The sequence below is a fragment of the Thunnus maccoyii genome, chromosome 7 (assembly GCF_910596095.1).
Source record: "Thunnus maccoyii chromosome 7, fThuMac1.1, whole genome shotgun sequence".
NCBI classification, from domain to species: domain Eukaryota; kingdom Metazoa; phylum Chordata; class Actinopteri; order Scombriformes; family Scombridae; genus Thunnus; species Thunnus maccoyii.
Window position 1 is genome coordinate 13,207,309 of NC_056539.1, and position 16,130 is coordinate 13,223,438.

A 16,130-nucleotide genomic window follows, 5' to 3' on the forward strand; every position below is an offset into this window, starting at 1 on the left:
TACACCTCGCATTTGACACTACCCCTGCACCCAACACATACACACACACACACACACACACACACTGTACACCCACACATGAAAACACTTCCGTCTTTGCTGTTTTTTTGCTGTTGAAAAATGAGAACCCTGCAGGGAGTGAAGTGGAAAGGTGGAAGAGTGGAGGGGTGCAGGGTGGAGCATCTGGAATAACACTCACTAGTCTCTTATATCCCTGCTTTCCCTCTGATCTCTTCACACACACACACACACACACACACACACGTACATAGTGTCATTTGACATTCCCACTATCACCACCACCACCGCTTCTGCTCCAGTCCTACTTTTCTTTCCGATGACATAATGCGGGTAGTGGTCTTGAAGTAGACCCCATCTGCTGTGTGTGCATGTGTTTGTGTGTGTCTGCGTGTGTGTGTGTGTGTGTGTGTGGCTGAGCTGGTGCCATCCTGGCTGGGACACCATTAGTTTGGGGGAAGGGGTTTGTCCACCAGCAATCTACTGTACATCACCATTCACTCTGCACACACACATGCAGGTGGCTGACGGGGCCCTGCAAAGGCAAACCACTGTACTTTTTGGCTTTCAGAGTCAAAGGTCATGGCTGGAATGTAGGTTGAATACATCTGGAAAAAATGTTTGTTTTTCTTTGTTTGTTTTTTTCATTTTACCTTTTGGTCCTTGAGACAGTGGTTCCTATAAAATTGGTCAAGACTCCCCCAGTGGGACCCAAGATAAATCTGAGGGGTCAGAAAAGAATTTTAGTTTTTTCTTGTGAAATATTGAAAATATTTATCTCGTCTGTTTATAAAAAATCCTTCAAATCAAACAATCTGAGGAGAAATCCATCTTTGGTGGAACTGGTCATGTCCACACTAAAGACATAACCTGTATTGAGAGTTCACTATTTGTTGATTTTAAGGGGTCACATGCCAAATAATGGTTGGAACCACTGCCTCAAAATCTATCAACCTCAAACTCTTTCGCATACAAATTGTCATCAGCTTTTTCTTCTGTATTTTCCGGTAATCATTCAATTCCCTTTCATCTCAGTCCATGGTATAAATTTGTGCCATTCTTTGTAAATGGTGTGAAAAGCTGGTAAAAAAAATATGGTCAGAGAAAATAACAAAATGTCCATACTGTGCTGTAGGTGCAGAACTCTGTGATAATCACAGCCGTGTAAAGTGTATGTCAGAGGTTGCATATGTTTAGTAATTTCCACTACAAACACACTGACAGGCTATACTTTTGTCAAGGCAGGAGATTAACTTGAAAGTCATTTTTCTCCATTTCACTACACCAACATTCATTACTATTTGACACTGTGGGGCAAAAGTAGCTATTAAGTCATGTGGTTCTTAAACGACTTTTCATTTCAAAGAACGAGCACAGTGGAAGGGAACTGTGACTCAGGTTTATTTTGTCATTTAGCTTGATGTAGTTTGAAGCCTTGTGGTGACGAAATTAGCTTTGAATTTGCTGTTTGTTTTAAAATCCTGAGGCTGGTTTGGATTACTGTCTGTCAATCAACAGCTGTGTGAGTGTGTGTGCATGTGTGAAGAGGGTAGACACTTAAAGTCTCTGCGGGCTGCATCCAGACTATATCAATATGATTGACAGCGTTAATGGTGTGATAATTCCACACATCAGGCAACTGAAAAGCTTCATTTCACCAAGCGGTTTGGATAATCAGTCTCCAAAAAGTAAACCCAGTTCTTCATTCTGCCTTTATTCTCTTCAATTGTATCCCTCCTGCATGATTAAAGTCTCTCTTTCTCTATTTTTCTCTTTACCTCCAGGATGAATGCCGTAATTTCATGAAGGTGTTGCTCAGCAGACACGGAGGCCTGTTTGTATGTGGGACCAACGCCTTCAACCCGCTATGTGCCAACTACACTGTAAGTAAAGACTAAAGGTCCATCCTTGCACTATGTCTGTTGACGTCATTGATAAATGGCTTATCTATTTTTTCCAGAAGAGAGTCCCCGCTTCCAAAACACAATTAGTAGTCTGTTCAGGTGAAAATTTACTGCGTGATAAGAGTTGTTTGTTCAGCACTCGAGGCGGCGTTGACTTCCTCCCCAGGAGTTATTTATCCTTGTTGTCTGGCAGTTTCAGTGCCTTGTTTTCCTAAGATACAACAGTTGTTATTTCTCAGTGGTTAAACTTTGTGGTCTGCCGAGCTTGTTATCGTTGAGAGTCAGAGACGGATAATCAAGAAGAACACAAAGAGGTGAGAAGAGGAAGAGGCCGATATTCAGAGAGTACAGGGTGAAGATGTGACTTGTTTCTTTGCTTGTGTTAAGAGAGCAAAGCAACTCCCCAGTTGGGGGAGAAAATGGGAACAATTAAAGAGTCACCAGGGTTCAAACTACAAGTGTCAACTGGCCTGATTCAACTAATTAGCCACAGTGCCTTCTAAATATTTCCTCCTCTGTCAAAAACAAAACACATTTGTCACACTGTGCAGGAACTCACCTGAATCCTTCATCGTGCAGCTAAATTTGCTCCACTTCCCAACCAATCTCTGTCACGCTCAATTACAGTTACAATTTCAAACTTGTGGAGGAAAAACTACACATAAATATTAATCATCAGCTCGGCTGATTTCACATCATTCTGCAGGAATATTAAATGAGGGATGAAGGCAGTTGGAGTTAGAGAGAGAAAGAGAGAGTGGGGAAAAAAAATGCTTTCGTTATCAAAGGCTTTTTCAGATAAGTGTTATTTTCTGTCTTTCACATTTCAAATACAGCACAACAGTGGGACACTGAGACATACCTGGCCCATTATCTGTCAGCCACTAATGACATACTACAACAGTGTGTAACACACCTGTCTCTGCCTGATAGGCTGTCTGTCTCTCTGGGGACTAGTTAGCGATGCTAGCTACTGTTTTATTTATAGCTGTGTTTTAATGAAATGACACCTATAATTTATTTCGTTTCCAACCGTAGATGAGAATTAGACTGTGCAGTCGAAGTAGTTGTGCTTGTGGCTACCTTTTAAGTATGCGGTGTGTTTGTGAATGCGTGTGTGTGTCACCGACAGGCAGAGATTTTACTGTATATACATGTATGTTTGTGAGAGCTGGAAACTTGTGTGGGTGTATGGACCCAGATGTGTCTTGTCTATGTGTGTGTGTGTGTGTGTGTGTTTATCTGCTTTATTTATGCATGAGTATGTGACTCTCTTGTTGTTGCTGCTGTGCCTAATTGCCACCAGTGAATCATTAGTTTGCACTTACGGTAACACTCCCTAATTGCCATTCTCTTGTGGCTTGTTTTCATGATGCTTGTGTAGATGCATTCATATTGTTGGGAGTTTGCTGATTGATGCATGTATGTGTGTATGTGTGTTTCCGAACAGGGAGACACTCTGGAGATGGTAGGAGACACAGTCAGTGGGATGGCAAGATGCCCTTATGATCCCAAACACGCCAACGTAGCTCTGTTTGCAGGTAAGACGCACCTTTTTGTTTGGATCCTCACTTCCTCGCCCTCATGTGGATCGCACGGTGGTGCGACGCTATGTGCTATCACACCTTTCATTTTGTGATACTGTTGATTGCAGCAGTGAATATCGTTGAGGAGTATAATTGCTCCTCTAGATGTTGTCTAAATGTTGTGACCTCTGAATATGCTACATATGCTCAACAATACTGAGCCACTGTGGTTCTTCAGTTTATATTTATCTGCTTTGTTCACGTCATCAGATTTAAACTTCACTATAATAATACCAACACTGTTCTGTGACAGGCTGTCCAACTCACTTATGTGTTTATGTGTGTGCGTCTGTGTGTGCGTGTGTCAGAGGGGAATCTGTTTACAGCCACAGTGACAGACTTCCTGGCCATTGATGCAGTGATCTACCGTAGCCTTGGGGACAGTCCTGCTCTGCGCACCGTCAAGCACGACTCCAAGTGGTTCAGAGGTACCGACAGACATGTGTGTTCATCTGTGTGTATGTGTGCTTTTTTAATGCTTGTTAAGGTATGTTTGTTTGTGTTTTTTTAGCAAGTGTAGGTGCATGAGTGCAATATTAGAGTATGTCTTCTCATCAGAATCATTTCTGTTGTTGATGTTGTCCACAGCGTCTGATGGGTTGAGTGTGTGTCCACATCACTTAGCAGCATGCAGGATCAATACATGTGTCAGTAGCAGAGTGGCTGAGTCAGCAGCCTGACAACTCTGTGTTCAGGTTACTGGACAAGGAGCTGTCAAAGTTAAGTCTGGACCATCCATATCACGGTCAAAATGAACAACAACAATGAGACAGTAAAAAAAATACACAATATCAGACACACAGGTCGTAGCCAGTCCAGGGTGTAATAGCGCCAAAATGCATGGCGTGAAACCGAGTTCCCAGAAACGTCAGGGGGCCATAATGTGCTTATTGTTTGGTGTGAAATCCCCTTTCAGCATGTAATGAAATTAAGCATGGCCTCTGCCTCTTTCTCACTGCCCTCGTGTTACCTCGGTGTCGTGGGAGTGAATGATGCATGGTCCATCTATATTTCATTAAACCTTTTCTCTCCACGCTTCTCCCCCTCACTTCTTCTCTTTCTCACAATACAGAGCCGTATTTTGTCAGCGCTGTGGAGTGGGGACCTCACATCTACTTCTTCTTCAGAGAGATAGCCATGGAGTTCAATTACCTGGAGAAGGTGATGAAAACATGTCCTCACACCTCCTGAACACTCAGCTCTGCTGGTCCCGGTCCATTCAGAGAGTCTTTTAAAAAGACCATAGAAGAATATGTGAATGTGTCTTTAATGTGCAACGCCATGAAAGGAGATGCCGGACTAATATGTTCTCTGTAGCTATTATTTGAGTGTCAATATCAACTCTTTTCCCACAGCTGCACTGACCTTTCATCCTGGTATTTGTTTTCTGTATATCTAATCCAACAAATCACGAACTGAGTAAACAACTCATGTCTATATTAACCTGAGAAAAGCCTTTTTTTTATATTGACTGTGTATTTTCTGCCCTTACAGAGCTTGAGATGCATCTTTATGAAAAAATTATCAGCATCAGGAAACCCACTTTTCTAATAAATCAGCAATTCCCATTTGGGGAGATGTTCTTGCATTCAAGGTCTCTGGCTTGACATGTTTACAGAGAGCAAAGTAAATGGATACTTAAACAGCATCACCGTTGTGTGGATGGGGGTGTTCAAAGAAGCAATTTTGAGATGACATTTTCATGAATAATTGATATTAAATTTACCATTATAAAACAATGATCTGTCAAAACAGAGTTCACGCATTGCAAATAGTATGCAAATGAGTCTTAGAGATCAACTTAGAGTGGAAAAAAGCTTTTAGATATGCCTTTTTGAAGATGAAACCCAAAACTCTGGAAATACTTCCTAACTCCCCAGCTTATTATTTGAGTTATATATGAGCTGTGCTTGTACGGTAGGCAATGATGTGCCTGTCAACTTTATTTTCTATGCTTTCATCGGCTCCTCTGTGCCTGACTACTCACAGGTGGTGGTGTCGCGTGTGGCCCGCGTGTGTAAACGGGATCAAGGTGGATCTCAACGCGTCCTGGAGAAGCAGTGGACGTCGTTCCTGAAGGCCCGTCTAAACTGCTCCGTTCCTGGTGATTCCCACTTCTACTTTAATCTGCTGCACTCCACCAGCCCCATCATCAGGATGCACGGCAGGGACATCATCCTGGGGGTGTTCTCTACACCGGCTAACAGGTACAGCATAGACACACTTATGTGTACCGGTAAACAAGCTACCAAAAAATTCAAATATGCTTTTCACTCTCAGAAATACACCCACAAAGACAGACACTGTAGATCAATATGCGACCTGTCTGCCTTCAAATAAGAAGCTTGATTTATGTCTATGTGTGTGCGTGCATGTTTGACTCTGTGGGATTTCATCCATGTCCTGCAGACAGAGAGAAGGAGATTCAATCATACTGAGATTATTATTTAAGGAACATGTAAATGTAAAAACACATCATGACATACTTCTTGCAGAGACACACCCAATGTGTAATCGCACTCACATGAACCACCATAGTTTGTTCCTTCACCTATGAAGTCAGAAAAAGGAAGGTTTCCTACAGGCCAAGGCGAGCAAAGCTCTAGAGAAAATGAAAGAGGCTGTGTGTGAGGTACAAAGGTCAGGATTGTGGGGTACAGAGTAATTTAAGACATATGGAATGCTTTCACTGAGGACAAAAGGGTGATTTGTTGAAAGACAAGATTAAATTGGAAAAAGGTGAGAGGAGAGGAGAGGAGAAGAGAGGAGAGGAGAGGAGAGGTGAGAAGAGAGGAGAAGAGACTGGTGCTGCCTGGTAAATGGAGGATTATGGCAGACAGAGTATTTGCAGAGCCAAAGACAACACAAACAGCAAACCAGAGAAATTGAACAACAGAAAGAAGAAGAGGATGTGACAAAAATATTTATGTGAGCTACACATACAGTACACTTTCATTTAAATGCACCAAATATAGGATTGTGTCTACACTAAGGAGGCACTCATTCTTCTGAGGGATTCAATGTAATGTTGAGTGTTAGATTTCCCTAAAACAAGTGAGAAAACTGCCAGTGGGATGAGTTAATTCTCTTTGTTTCCAATGCAAATAAACAATAGTTTCCTTGTTTCCCATGTCTCTTTCCTGATACAGTTGAGTAATCTGTTTATCATTCTTTGTTTGAAGACACTGACAGACAAATTCTTAGATGCAGGGTTTTTTTAGTGTATGTATGAAAAATGCTGAATGGGAGACTCAATTGTTAATAATGTGGGAACATTCATCATGTATCCTCCAAGTTGCACTGAGAAAAATAGATACTCTGTATGCCTTTGTAAAAGACATTGCCACAGTATATTGCAGTCTAAGTGCTTCAAATCATAGAAAGGTATTCAGTACATTTTTCTGTGATGGCCCACTCCCCTTACACTACCTGAATGGCCCTGATACCACTTACTGTGTCTGGTAGTGCAGACACATTAAAGCAAACACTTAGAAATACTCGCGACTGCTTGCTATTTGCTTGCTATTACTGGAATCAATACAGTATCTCACTTAAATGCAGCCAGCAGCATAACTATTATTTGTCAGGTCACCAGTATAATACCATCTCTATTTATTTAGGATATAAAAATAAGGCCATTTGCAAGTTGCAGGAATGTCTCTCAAAGCAGTGAGCTCCCAACCTCCTGGTAAGAGAAATGAGACAAAGAGGGGAAGACAAGAAGAGAAATAAAGAGTGAGTGAATGCGAACGGAGAGAGAAGACAGAGAGGAGAATAAAGAGGGAGTTGGTGAACAAGAGGGGGGAGAGAGGGATGAGAAACTCAAGGTCAATAATGGACCACATGTGTGTCCCTCGCTCTCTGAGATCTAAAAACTGTTTCATCAGCTGCATCTTATCTGCGTGTTTGGAAGGTCTACGCTGCAAGAAGGGATGCTGCCTGCCGAGACAGATGGATGCTTTACACACACAGATGCACACCCACTTTCATACACAAACACAAACACACACGTGCGCAAACACGCTGACAATGGTTCCCAGATAACAGCATTTACAGCATGCCATAGAGGAGAACCAGCTGAACACACACATACCCCTTCTTGGGTAAACTGTTACTGAGTCCTATTTTAAATAACTACCAGCCAAGACAGAGAGAGATGGATGGATAAGGAGATGTGTGATGGAGGAAAATGAACAAAAAGAGAAAGGGAGAATGTGTGAGGTGAGCTGCAAAACCCCCACTGGCCCCGTGTGGCCCACTGCGCCACACTGGCTAAGTGCTTGCCAGACAAATTGCTTTGGCTGGCAGCGTGCAGTGAAAACAGCATGAAGCAGGACCTGGGAGTGCAGGAATAGCTATTCTCTCCTGCCATTTTGCCCTGTGCAGCATATAAGAGACTATATGGGAATAAGGGGATGAAGTCAGGGTTTTACTGGGCTTTCCCAGAGTCACCCCTGGACACGCTGAAGTTACTCATTTCCTCCTGTGCCCATATACTCCCGGGATGATTTTACAGCCACAACTCCATGATTAGTTGCATTTTTTGGGATCCTTCAATATCTGCTTCCACAGTGTAAAATCGCCCCTGGTATCCAGTTCCTTTGTGCGTCCTTCTCTGAAGCCCCAGGCCCTTCCTCTTGATGAGGGATGAAAGAAGAGTTTGGATTTCCTACTGAGCACCTCCTGCACTCAACACTCCTGATGCTCAAGAGGTCAAGAGAGAGGCGTAGGGAGCAACCATAAACTGAAAAGAGAGCAGAAAAAAAAGAATCAGAATATGAGACGACTGGCGAGAAGAAGAGAGAAGAAAGTACTTTCTGCTTTATTTAGCAACGCAAATAGGCAAGTACATGTCAAAAGAACAGAAGCAAGATGTCAAATGGAAGGCTTACCGTCATTGTGCTGCAGTGGACTGGTATTGAAAACAAACAACTCTCGTTATTTCTTAGCTATTGTTTTGGCAGCTGAAAATGTCTATTGCTAAAGTAGACTAACGTGGGCTCATTAGGCTTAATGGAGCCGCGCAGGAATGCAAGGAAAACATCCCATGCAAAGAAAAGTAAATCTGGTTCATCCTGAGAGTGGGAGGCCATGTTTGGTTTTGGTTATAAAGATCCCATGTGACAGGGTCGGAGCAGGATACCCCTCTGGGAAAACATAGCAGAGGAGGGGAAATGAGGAGGACAAGGAGCAGGAGGAGAACAGGTTTACAGTGCCAGGAGAAGTGTGACACAGGGGAGGATGCACAGATGTGCAAGTTAGTCCCCCCGGGCTTTGCACAAGTAGAGAAGGCAGAGGAATACATAGTTAGGTAGAGAGAGCTACTGCAGAGGAAGGGATGTGGGGAGGGAACACTGCATGTAGTTGACAGCAGAGCCATGTTGCAAGGAAAATCCTGAGTTGTAGCAGAGGTGTTAGCTAGTCCACATGGGCAAGGTTAGTCAGGTTGGACAGAGAATACCTACAGTGACATGAATTGGAAAAAAGAAAATGGAAAGTATGAAAAATTGGGTTGTTTGAGTACAAAAAAAGGAGATCAGTGTAAAGGTTTGCAGGAGAATAAATGAAAGAAACAGGATGACGGAGTAAGTCCATGAGGTGGAAAGGGTCTCATAATTACGGCCTACTGTAAGTTGAGAGAGTTTCATATATAGAAACTGGATATGTTTGCCCCTAATAAAATCACAGTAAAGTCATCTCATTGCGCGGTGGTTAATTTTGATTTTCACCTTATATGTTGCTGTGACTGACCAGCACCTGACTGAAAACACTGGCTGTGCATGGGGAGTTCTGTCCTTCGAGTTTCATATATAGCTTTGATCATGGGTTAAATATTCATGCTATGTTTTGTATAAACTGGATAAAAAGTTTAACATTTTCAAATGTTGGATAGGTAGATCAGAGGTGGGCTATCCATATGATTGATTAGAAATACCTTTATTTCTGTCATGTGATTGGTTCTCTGTGGGTTGTAAATCAATATATGCTTCATATTGTGGAAATTAGTATATATGTCATTTTTTATCGCTCACAGGATAGGAAAATTAGCTTTTTTGGCATCTGTGATGCCCCCTAAATGTTAACTTTAAAGAAATATTTTGACAATTTGAGAAATGCTCTTGTACACTTTTAAGGACAAATTGTGTTTTGTAATGCTGGTTACCTGGAAACCTCATGTTGACAACAAGACTCCATTGCTTACAGCCAAGAAATAGGCCACATATTCCCCCATAAAATTGTAACTTGTTTTTACATTTTGGTTTTCGTATATGTACGTGTATTAAAAACGAGATATGACAATTAATTTGTGAGCCTGAGAGGTGCTGGTAGGCTGATTTTTTTTTTTTTAAACTTTGGACAGAGACAGGATTTTTGTTTCCCCCTGCTCCCAGTCTTCATCTTAAGCTAAGCTAACTGCCTCCTGGCACCAGCTTCATATTTTACGGACCGATATGGAAGTGGTATCAATCTTCTCATCTAACTGTCTGCCGATGTTGAATTATTCCTTAAAGGTAGAGTCAGTCAATCTGGAGAAAGATTGTTGATATTTGAAACTAATACCCAAACAAAGACACGCCTGCCGCGTGCTCCTTCAGAAGCTCCACCCCCTAAATTCATGGATACGCATTACCAAGGCAACAACCAACAGAGAAATATGGCGGAATCCACAATGATGCATCAGCTGTAGAGTCACCTCTGTTCCTCTCACACATTATCACGAGTGTAAAAAATTTTCGTCTCCTGTGAGCACAACTGTCACGGTTATGCAGGCAAGTCGACCTTAATGCTGAAACAACAGGCAGGTGAAAGAAACTGAAGAAATTATTTTTTTATTTACCAGACTCTCGTTACTGGCAGATGAAGACAAAAACAGAACCGGCTGACTTGAAACAGGAGCAAAAAATAACAGCTGCAAAAACCGGGATACATTGACCACGAACTGACAAAGAACAGACAGATACAAATACACAAGGAACTAATCACAGAACAAGACACAGCTGGAGTGGGGCAGGCAATGGAAAAGGAGGGGAACACAAGGATTGGTTAACCATGAAGACAGCGAAGGTGTGGCAGGCAACAAACAGTTTTAGGCTAATGAGACTTAACACAGAACAGATGTGCAGGGGGATACAGCCTGAGCAGGACTACAGCAACACAAGAGAAACACAAGGTTACAAACTGCCAAGAATAAAACTAAAGCAAGGCAGAGGACGACATTACAAAATCACACAGCAATCCATCTCTTCAGGCTTCAAGTTATGCTCTTGTGTCCAAACCACCGCTGGTTTGGACCAATCAGCGTTGTGAATCCAGCTGCCTTGCAAGGTAAGACAGTGAAAGACGGTGATGGACAGGTGGTTCATCCAATCACCTGCCAAGTATTTTTTGAAAGTGCCTGCCCTTTTCCAAACAGTTTCCATGGATGACTTCTCAGACGGTTCTGTGTAACAAATCATCTGGACTCAGAGGAAAAAACAATACCAAGCTCAAGCACTACACAAAGAAACACAAATGACGAATGCAGTTATCACAAATAATTTATAACCCAGAGCACATTCAAAACACACATTATCCTCTCTATCACTGAGACTGAGTACATGCTGTGCAAATTCAGACTGGAGTGAAAACAAAGACAGACCAACCAATATAGGCAACCCAAATAATCATCATGCAAGATGGATATTTGTGTGATTTAAACAGCTGCCTGCTCAGATTATTCTTCACTAAACGCGACAGAGACAGACTCAGACTGTAAACAAATAGAGTGTAAACAAACCAGGGGGTCTCCGTGAGACTGTCTCAGATTCAGCGTGGACTGATACATTTAATAAAATAGAAACATATCTGTTCTTTGAGAAAACATTTTCTATGTGAACTGGACACGGCCTCGCTCTCTCCAGTTCGCCAGCTCTCCCCCACCATTCAACGGGTCCTGGAGACAGGAGACTGTCATGTCCTCACACAGACAGCTGCTCTGATGACTTCCCCCTGTCCTGTGCATGAGCATGAACTCCCCCTGCTGATTGGCTGGAACAGTGTTTTGTCCGAGTCTCGGTCCGAGCCACTTTGTTTGTTTCCCATTTACAGATCCAGGGCTGTGTATGAACACTGGATTTCTTTTCAGCGCACACATAGAACAGACAGCTAGCAAACTATGAGGACATATTTGTTGAATTTGACTGCACTGTGGTGAGTTGTCAGCTAAGATTGGCTCCAGCTCCCCCGTGAGCCTCTAGAGGATAAGCGGTAAAGATAATGGATGGATGTATTAAACAAGCTTTCTCCAGAATCACTGACTCTACCTTTAAAATACAACTGAAACAAAATTAAAGTTTGGTTGATTAGACTAAAATTCATAAAGCAAAATCAAAGTTTCATTCCATCATGGTGGCCAAATTGTTCTGATCTGACTTTGCAGAAAAAGGTAACATGTATCTGAGTCCCCTCTGGCTCAAATTTCATGCAAATCAATCAAGTCAACACAAGAAAAAAAGTGTCTAAGAGTATCTAAAATTATTCAAAAAGTTCTCAATCAGTTATTTTAGCAGACATTATTGATCGATTCTACACTTCACAAGGTCTCTATTTTTTATTTATGAGTGTGTAAAATTTCAAATCCATACATTTAATCAGATTTAAACCTCTAATTAAAGGATTGACATTGAAACTTGGCCTGACTCCCACCTTCTTCTCCTCTTCCTCGTCTACTCCTACAGGGCATCATGTGTCTGTGAGGACTGTGTTTATTCCTGGCTGTCAATGAGCTTGTTAACAGTGAGGAAGTACTTTAAACTCAGCAGCAGCACCTCTCAAACGAACCCCCTCTGCATTTGGCCTGGACAGCCTGTCACTCAACCCTGGTCAAGGGGAAAGAGTGAATGAAGGACAAATTCTGAAAGAGAGAGAGGGACAGGCAAAATTTGAAAGTAAACCAAAAAAAAGTAGTCTCAAGTGTGCAGGGTGATAGAGAAAACGACATCTGAGTACCAAAAATAACACATACGGACTAAAAATCAAAAGGAAGAGCGACTACTACAAAGTGAAAATGAGAAGAATTAAGCTATTTTTGAAAGCACCTGAGGCCTTTCAGCATATTTCTGTTAGACATGGAGCTTGGGCTAACCCAATGACCTGCAGCGAGAGAGAAAGAGAGAGCCAGGGGATGGAGGGGTGGAAGAAAGGTAGAGAAAGGAAGCCAAGCTGGCTCCGGTAAAGAGCAGGCAGACATGTCACACATAACATCTGGTGCCCGTGGTCCTGAGAGAGACGCTGTATCGTCCACAGATACGCCTGCAGCTCCGCCACACTGGCCGGGGTTGAGTCACATCCCTGCCTATGAATGATAAGTACTGAGAAAGACAGCATGACCTGATCAAATGGCACATCAGGAGAGTACGGCTCCCTGCTGCAACCCAAAATCCAGCCTTTGGGCACTGCCTTCCCAAACAAACCCTTCAGTGGCTTTCAAAGGGGCACTCAACAGAAACACTGCACAGCTCTTTACAAGATCGTGAGGGTTTGCTGCACAAGCTCTCAAATCACCAGTTGGATGTTTATTTCGTAAGAGTGAAAGAGAAAGAAACTGATGGGGTTTGTGTGGGCTTCATGTAGCAGCAGGTTGCAGGTGACTCAATCCTCTCAGGTTTTTCCAATGTGTGTGTATCACTGAGTTATCAGCACTTAGTCACTAGCTTTCACACCACGCACACTATTAGTCATTGATGAGGACACATTCAGAGCAGAGTTCAGTCTGGGAGCAGGAAACATGGATGTTTTTTAAAAACTCATTCCTTATCTCATCCTGACACTGCTCTCTTTATTCCTCAGTCTCTGTAGTGCTTTGTTTCTGTAGCCACAACCCAAATAAGATGATCTAACTGTGTGAGTCTGTCTCTCTTTCTTTAGTATGTGTAGGCTGTGTGTGTGGGCTATGGACACAGGGCAGATGTTTTGTCCTCAATTGCAGGGTTCATGAGTAGTTAAACAGCCTCCAAGGTGCACTGGGCTTTTTAATGAAGCGTGTTGTTGGGTTCATTTCCTTTGCAAGAATCTTCCCCCCTTTGTGAAAGGCAGAATATTCAGTGACTCATTTCCTATTTCGTTTTATATTCCAGGAATTCCAGCCAAGATCTTTTCATGGGTCTAATCTAGCTATTGCATCCGCTGCATGTCTATTCTTCGCCCACAGAGTTTACAGTATCTATCTCATCCTGTCTTTCTTTCCGTCTCAGTAACAATTTCCTTTGTGTTCAAGCATTGAATGTCAAAATATGAACAGCCCAAATCCAATTTGTCATCTTTGCTGGGTGCCTGTCCTTTTCTTGGGCTCACAATTGGCTGTCTGTATTTTAACTTCTTTCGTTCTTTTCCTTTTTCACGTTTCACTGTCAATTTTTCAGTCTAGGTATTATCTACCTTATCTTTCCTTTTTCCGTCGCTCATTCTCTCTGTAGCAATGTCTGAGAAAAGTAAAGCCCGCTTGACACGGGACTGACAGTCATTTCGTATCAGTTCAAAGTGTTTCATCAATCAACAGTCTCGATCTACCTCGGTCTCATCATCCTCTGTGTCTGTCTCTCTCTAGTATTCCGGGTTCGGCAGTGTGTGCCTTTGACATGGAGCAGCTGGCTGCAGTGTTTGATGGGAGGTTCAAGGAGCAGAAATCACCGGAGTCTATTTGGACACCTGTCCCTGATGAAGTCATCCCGAAGCCAAGGTGCAGGCTGTGATCAATTTATGCACCTGTGTTCAGGTTATCAGAGAACTATGAGAAGAAAAAAGTATGTATTATGAACAACCTGTATTCAGTTCAGCCATAATACTGCCTTATAAAGGTGTGTTTGCAGGTTGCAGTTCATGACAAGGGTTTACATTTCATAGCAAGAGGAAAAACACACCTTGCAAGCAACAATACTACTCACATAGTTGCGGCTTCTGGTCATTTTGGGAAAGTTTTCAGGGTACAAAGAGACTAAATATACAGGTAATGGAGAATCTAGGAAGATATTGCACTCATTATCACAGCCTGTAGAACCTTTGTTCAGTCAAGTGAAACTCACCTATAGGTGGGAAATCCATTTTTCACAAGGACACAACTTATTCTCCTAATCTAAAGGCATGTCTTGACCTCTTGCCACTATCCATTACTTGCCAAGACTTCAAATTTGAGGTTCTTTAGACTAAATCAAATGAGTCTCCTGTTGAAAAAGGGATATCTGTCTGAATATGAGACACTCAGGCAGTCTAGACTGTCTAATAATATAAGTGACTACATCTTCAGTGAGGTCTTAAAGAAGTCAGAGTGCCTCTTTGCCTCCGTACCAGCCTAATGTGCTGAAACATGTTTTCCCCAGACCCGGTGGCTGTGCTGTTCAGGGTTCCAGGTTTAATTCCTCCAACTCTTTCCCTGATGAGATGCTCAACTTTGTCAAGACCCATCCGCTGATGGATGAAGCCGTCCCATCACTCGGACAAAGACCATGGATAGTCAAAACCATGGTCAGGTGAGACTAAACTCAGACAAGCAGTCAAACACCAACCCTGTCTCCTAGATTTTACGTGTATATATTAATCTGCAACAGCAAATATATTTTGAAATAGACGTACTGCCACTTGAATCATATTTCTCCTCAACATAATGAGGAAATATTTTTAATCAACGTATCTGGCAAATTACAGAATACAGAACATATTTCATTTGCTTTTGCTACACTATCTGTTCGTCACAACTACAGTATGATAAACGTCTTTCATTCATGGTTACGATTAGGCTCTCGAGGCACTTGGTTAAGATTTGGAAAAGATCGTGGTCTTGGTTATTTTGAAAAAGTCAAAAGTGACTCGGAGGATGAGACACGATTTGCTTATTAACATTTGACCAAAATCGCTTTTGTTGCCTACACCTAACCACAAATAGCGCTCAGGATGCAAACCCTGACTTCCAGAATCAAAGTCTCCAATGACGTCCTCGCAATGACTTCCGTGTGGTACAAAACTTTGCTTTTTCTACTTTCAGAAAACCATTATCTACCGTTGAACACAATCCAGGCACCAATTACGTTTCCTTCAAAACAAATTAGTGGTATATAAACATATTTTCTAGGAGACAGTACTGCAAACACACACATGGCCTGTCTGCTCGGGCGGTGGACTCCTTCTGTTAAAGTTAGCCTGGTGGGGTGTTGAAGCAGGCAAGCAGCTGTAGCACATCAAGTCCCACATAAACGCATGCATGCCTCTCTCTCTCTCCACATCTACCGTATGGAGTCCCGCCACCGGGGATTATAGGAACTGGATGTATGTGGAATATTAAACACCCAGCACAACACATTTTCTATTCTAGTCAACTGACTCAAACACAGGACTGTGTGTACTTCAGCAACACTCGTCTATTGTTCCAAGATGAGCCCATTTACTTGACTGATATTAACGACTAAACGTCTGCCATAATTAGTTTATTATGCAAATTTGATGAGTAGTTTAGTTTCTGTGGAATTCATTTCATTTTGCAGTCAAGAGAAAATAGCATATCATGATTTAAATTCACAAGAGTCAGTATTTTACACCTAAACCAATCAGTTGTAATGTGCTTGAATTGTAAACTCGCCTCTAGGAGCTACTT

General features: G+C 42.2%; 1 protein-coding gene across 3 annotated transcripts in view; it reads left to right on the forward strand.

The window, feature by feature from the left end:
* Positions 1 to 16,130, forward strand: part of sema6bb (sema domain, transmembrane domain (TM), and cytoplasmic domain, (semaphorin) 6Bb) — a 126,731-nt gene that overhangs the window by 75,745 nt on the left and 34,856 nt on the right. For all 3 annotated transcript variants that reach the window (XM_042417739.1, XM_042417742.1, XM_042417741.1), the window contains exons 6-12: positions 1,803 to 1,901; positions 3,373 to 3,463; positions 3,817 to 3,936; positions 4,581 to 4,669; positions 5,498 to 5,715; positions 14,094 to 14,225; positions 14,863 to 15,012. In XM_042417739.1, the coding sequence (XP_042273673.1) occupies positions 1,803 to 1,901; positions 3,373 to 3,463; positions 3,817 to 3,936; positions 4,581 to 4,669; positions 5,498 to 5,715; positions 14,094 to 14,225; positions 14,863 to 15,012 (899 nt within the window). The remainder of the gene's footprint in view (positions 1 to 1,802; positions 1,902 to 3,372; positions 3,464 to 3,816; positions 3,937 to 4,580; positions 4,670 to 5,497; positions 5,716 to 14,093; positions 14,226 to 14,862; positions 15,013 to 16,130) is intronic.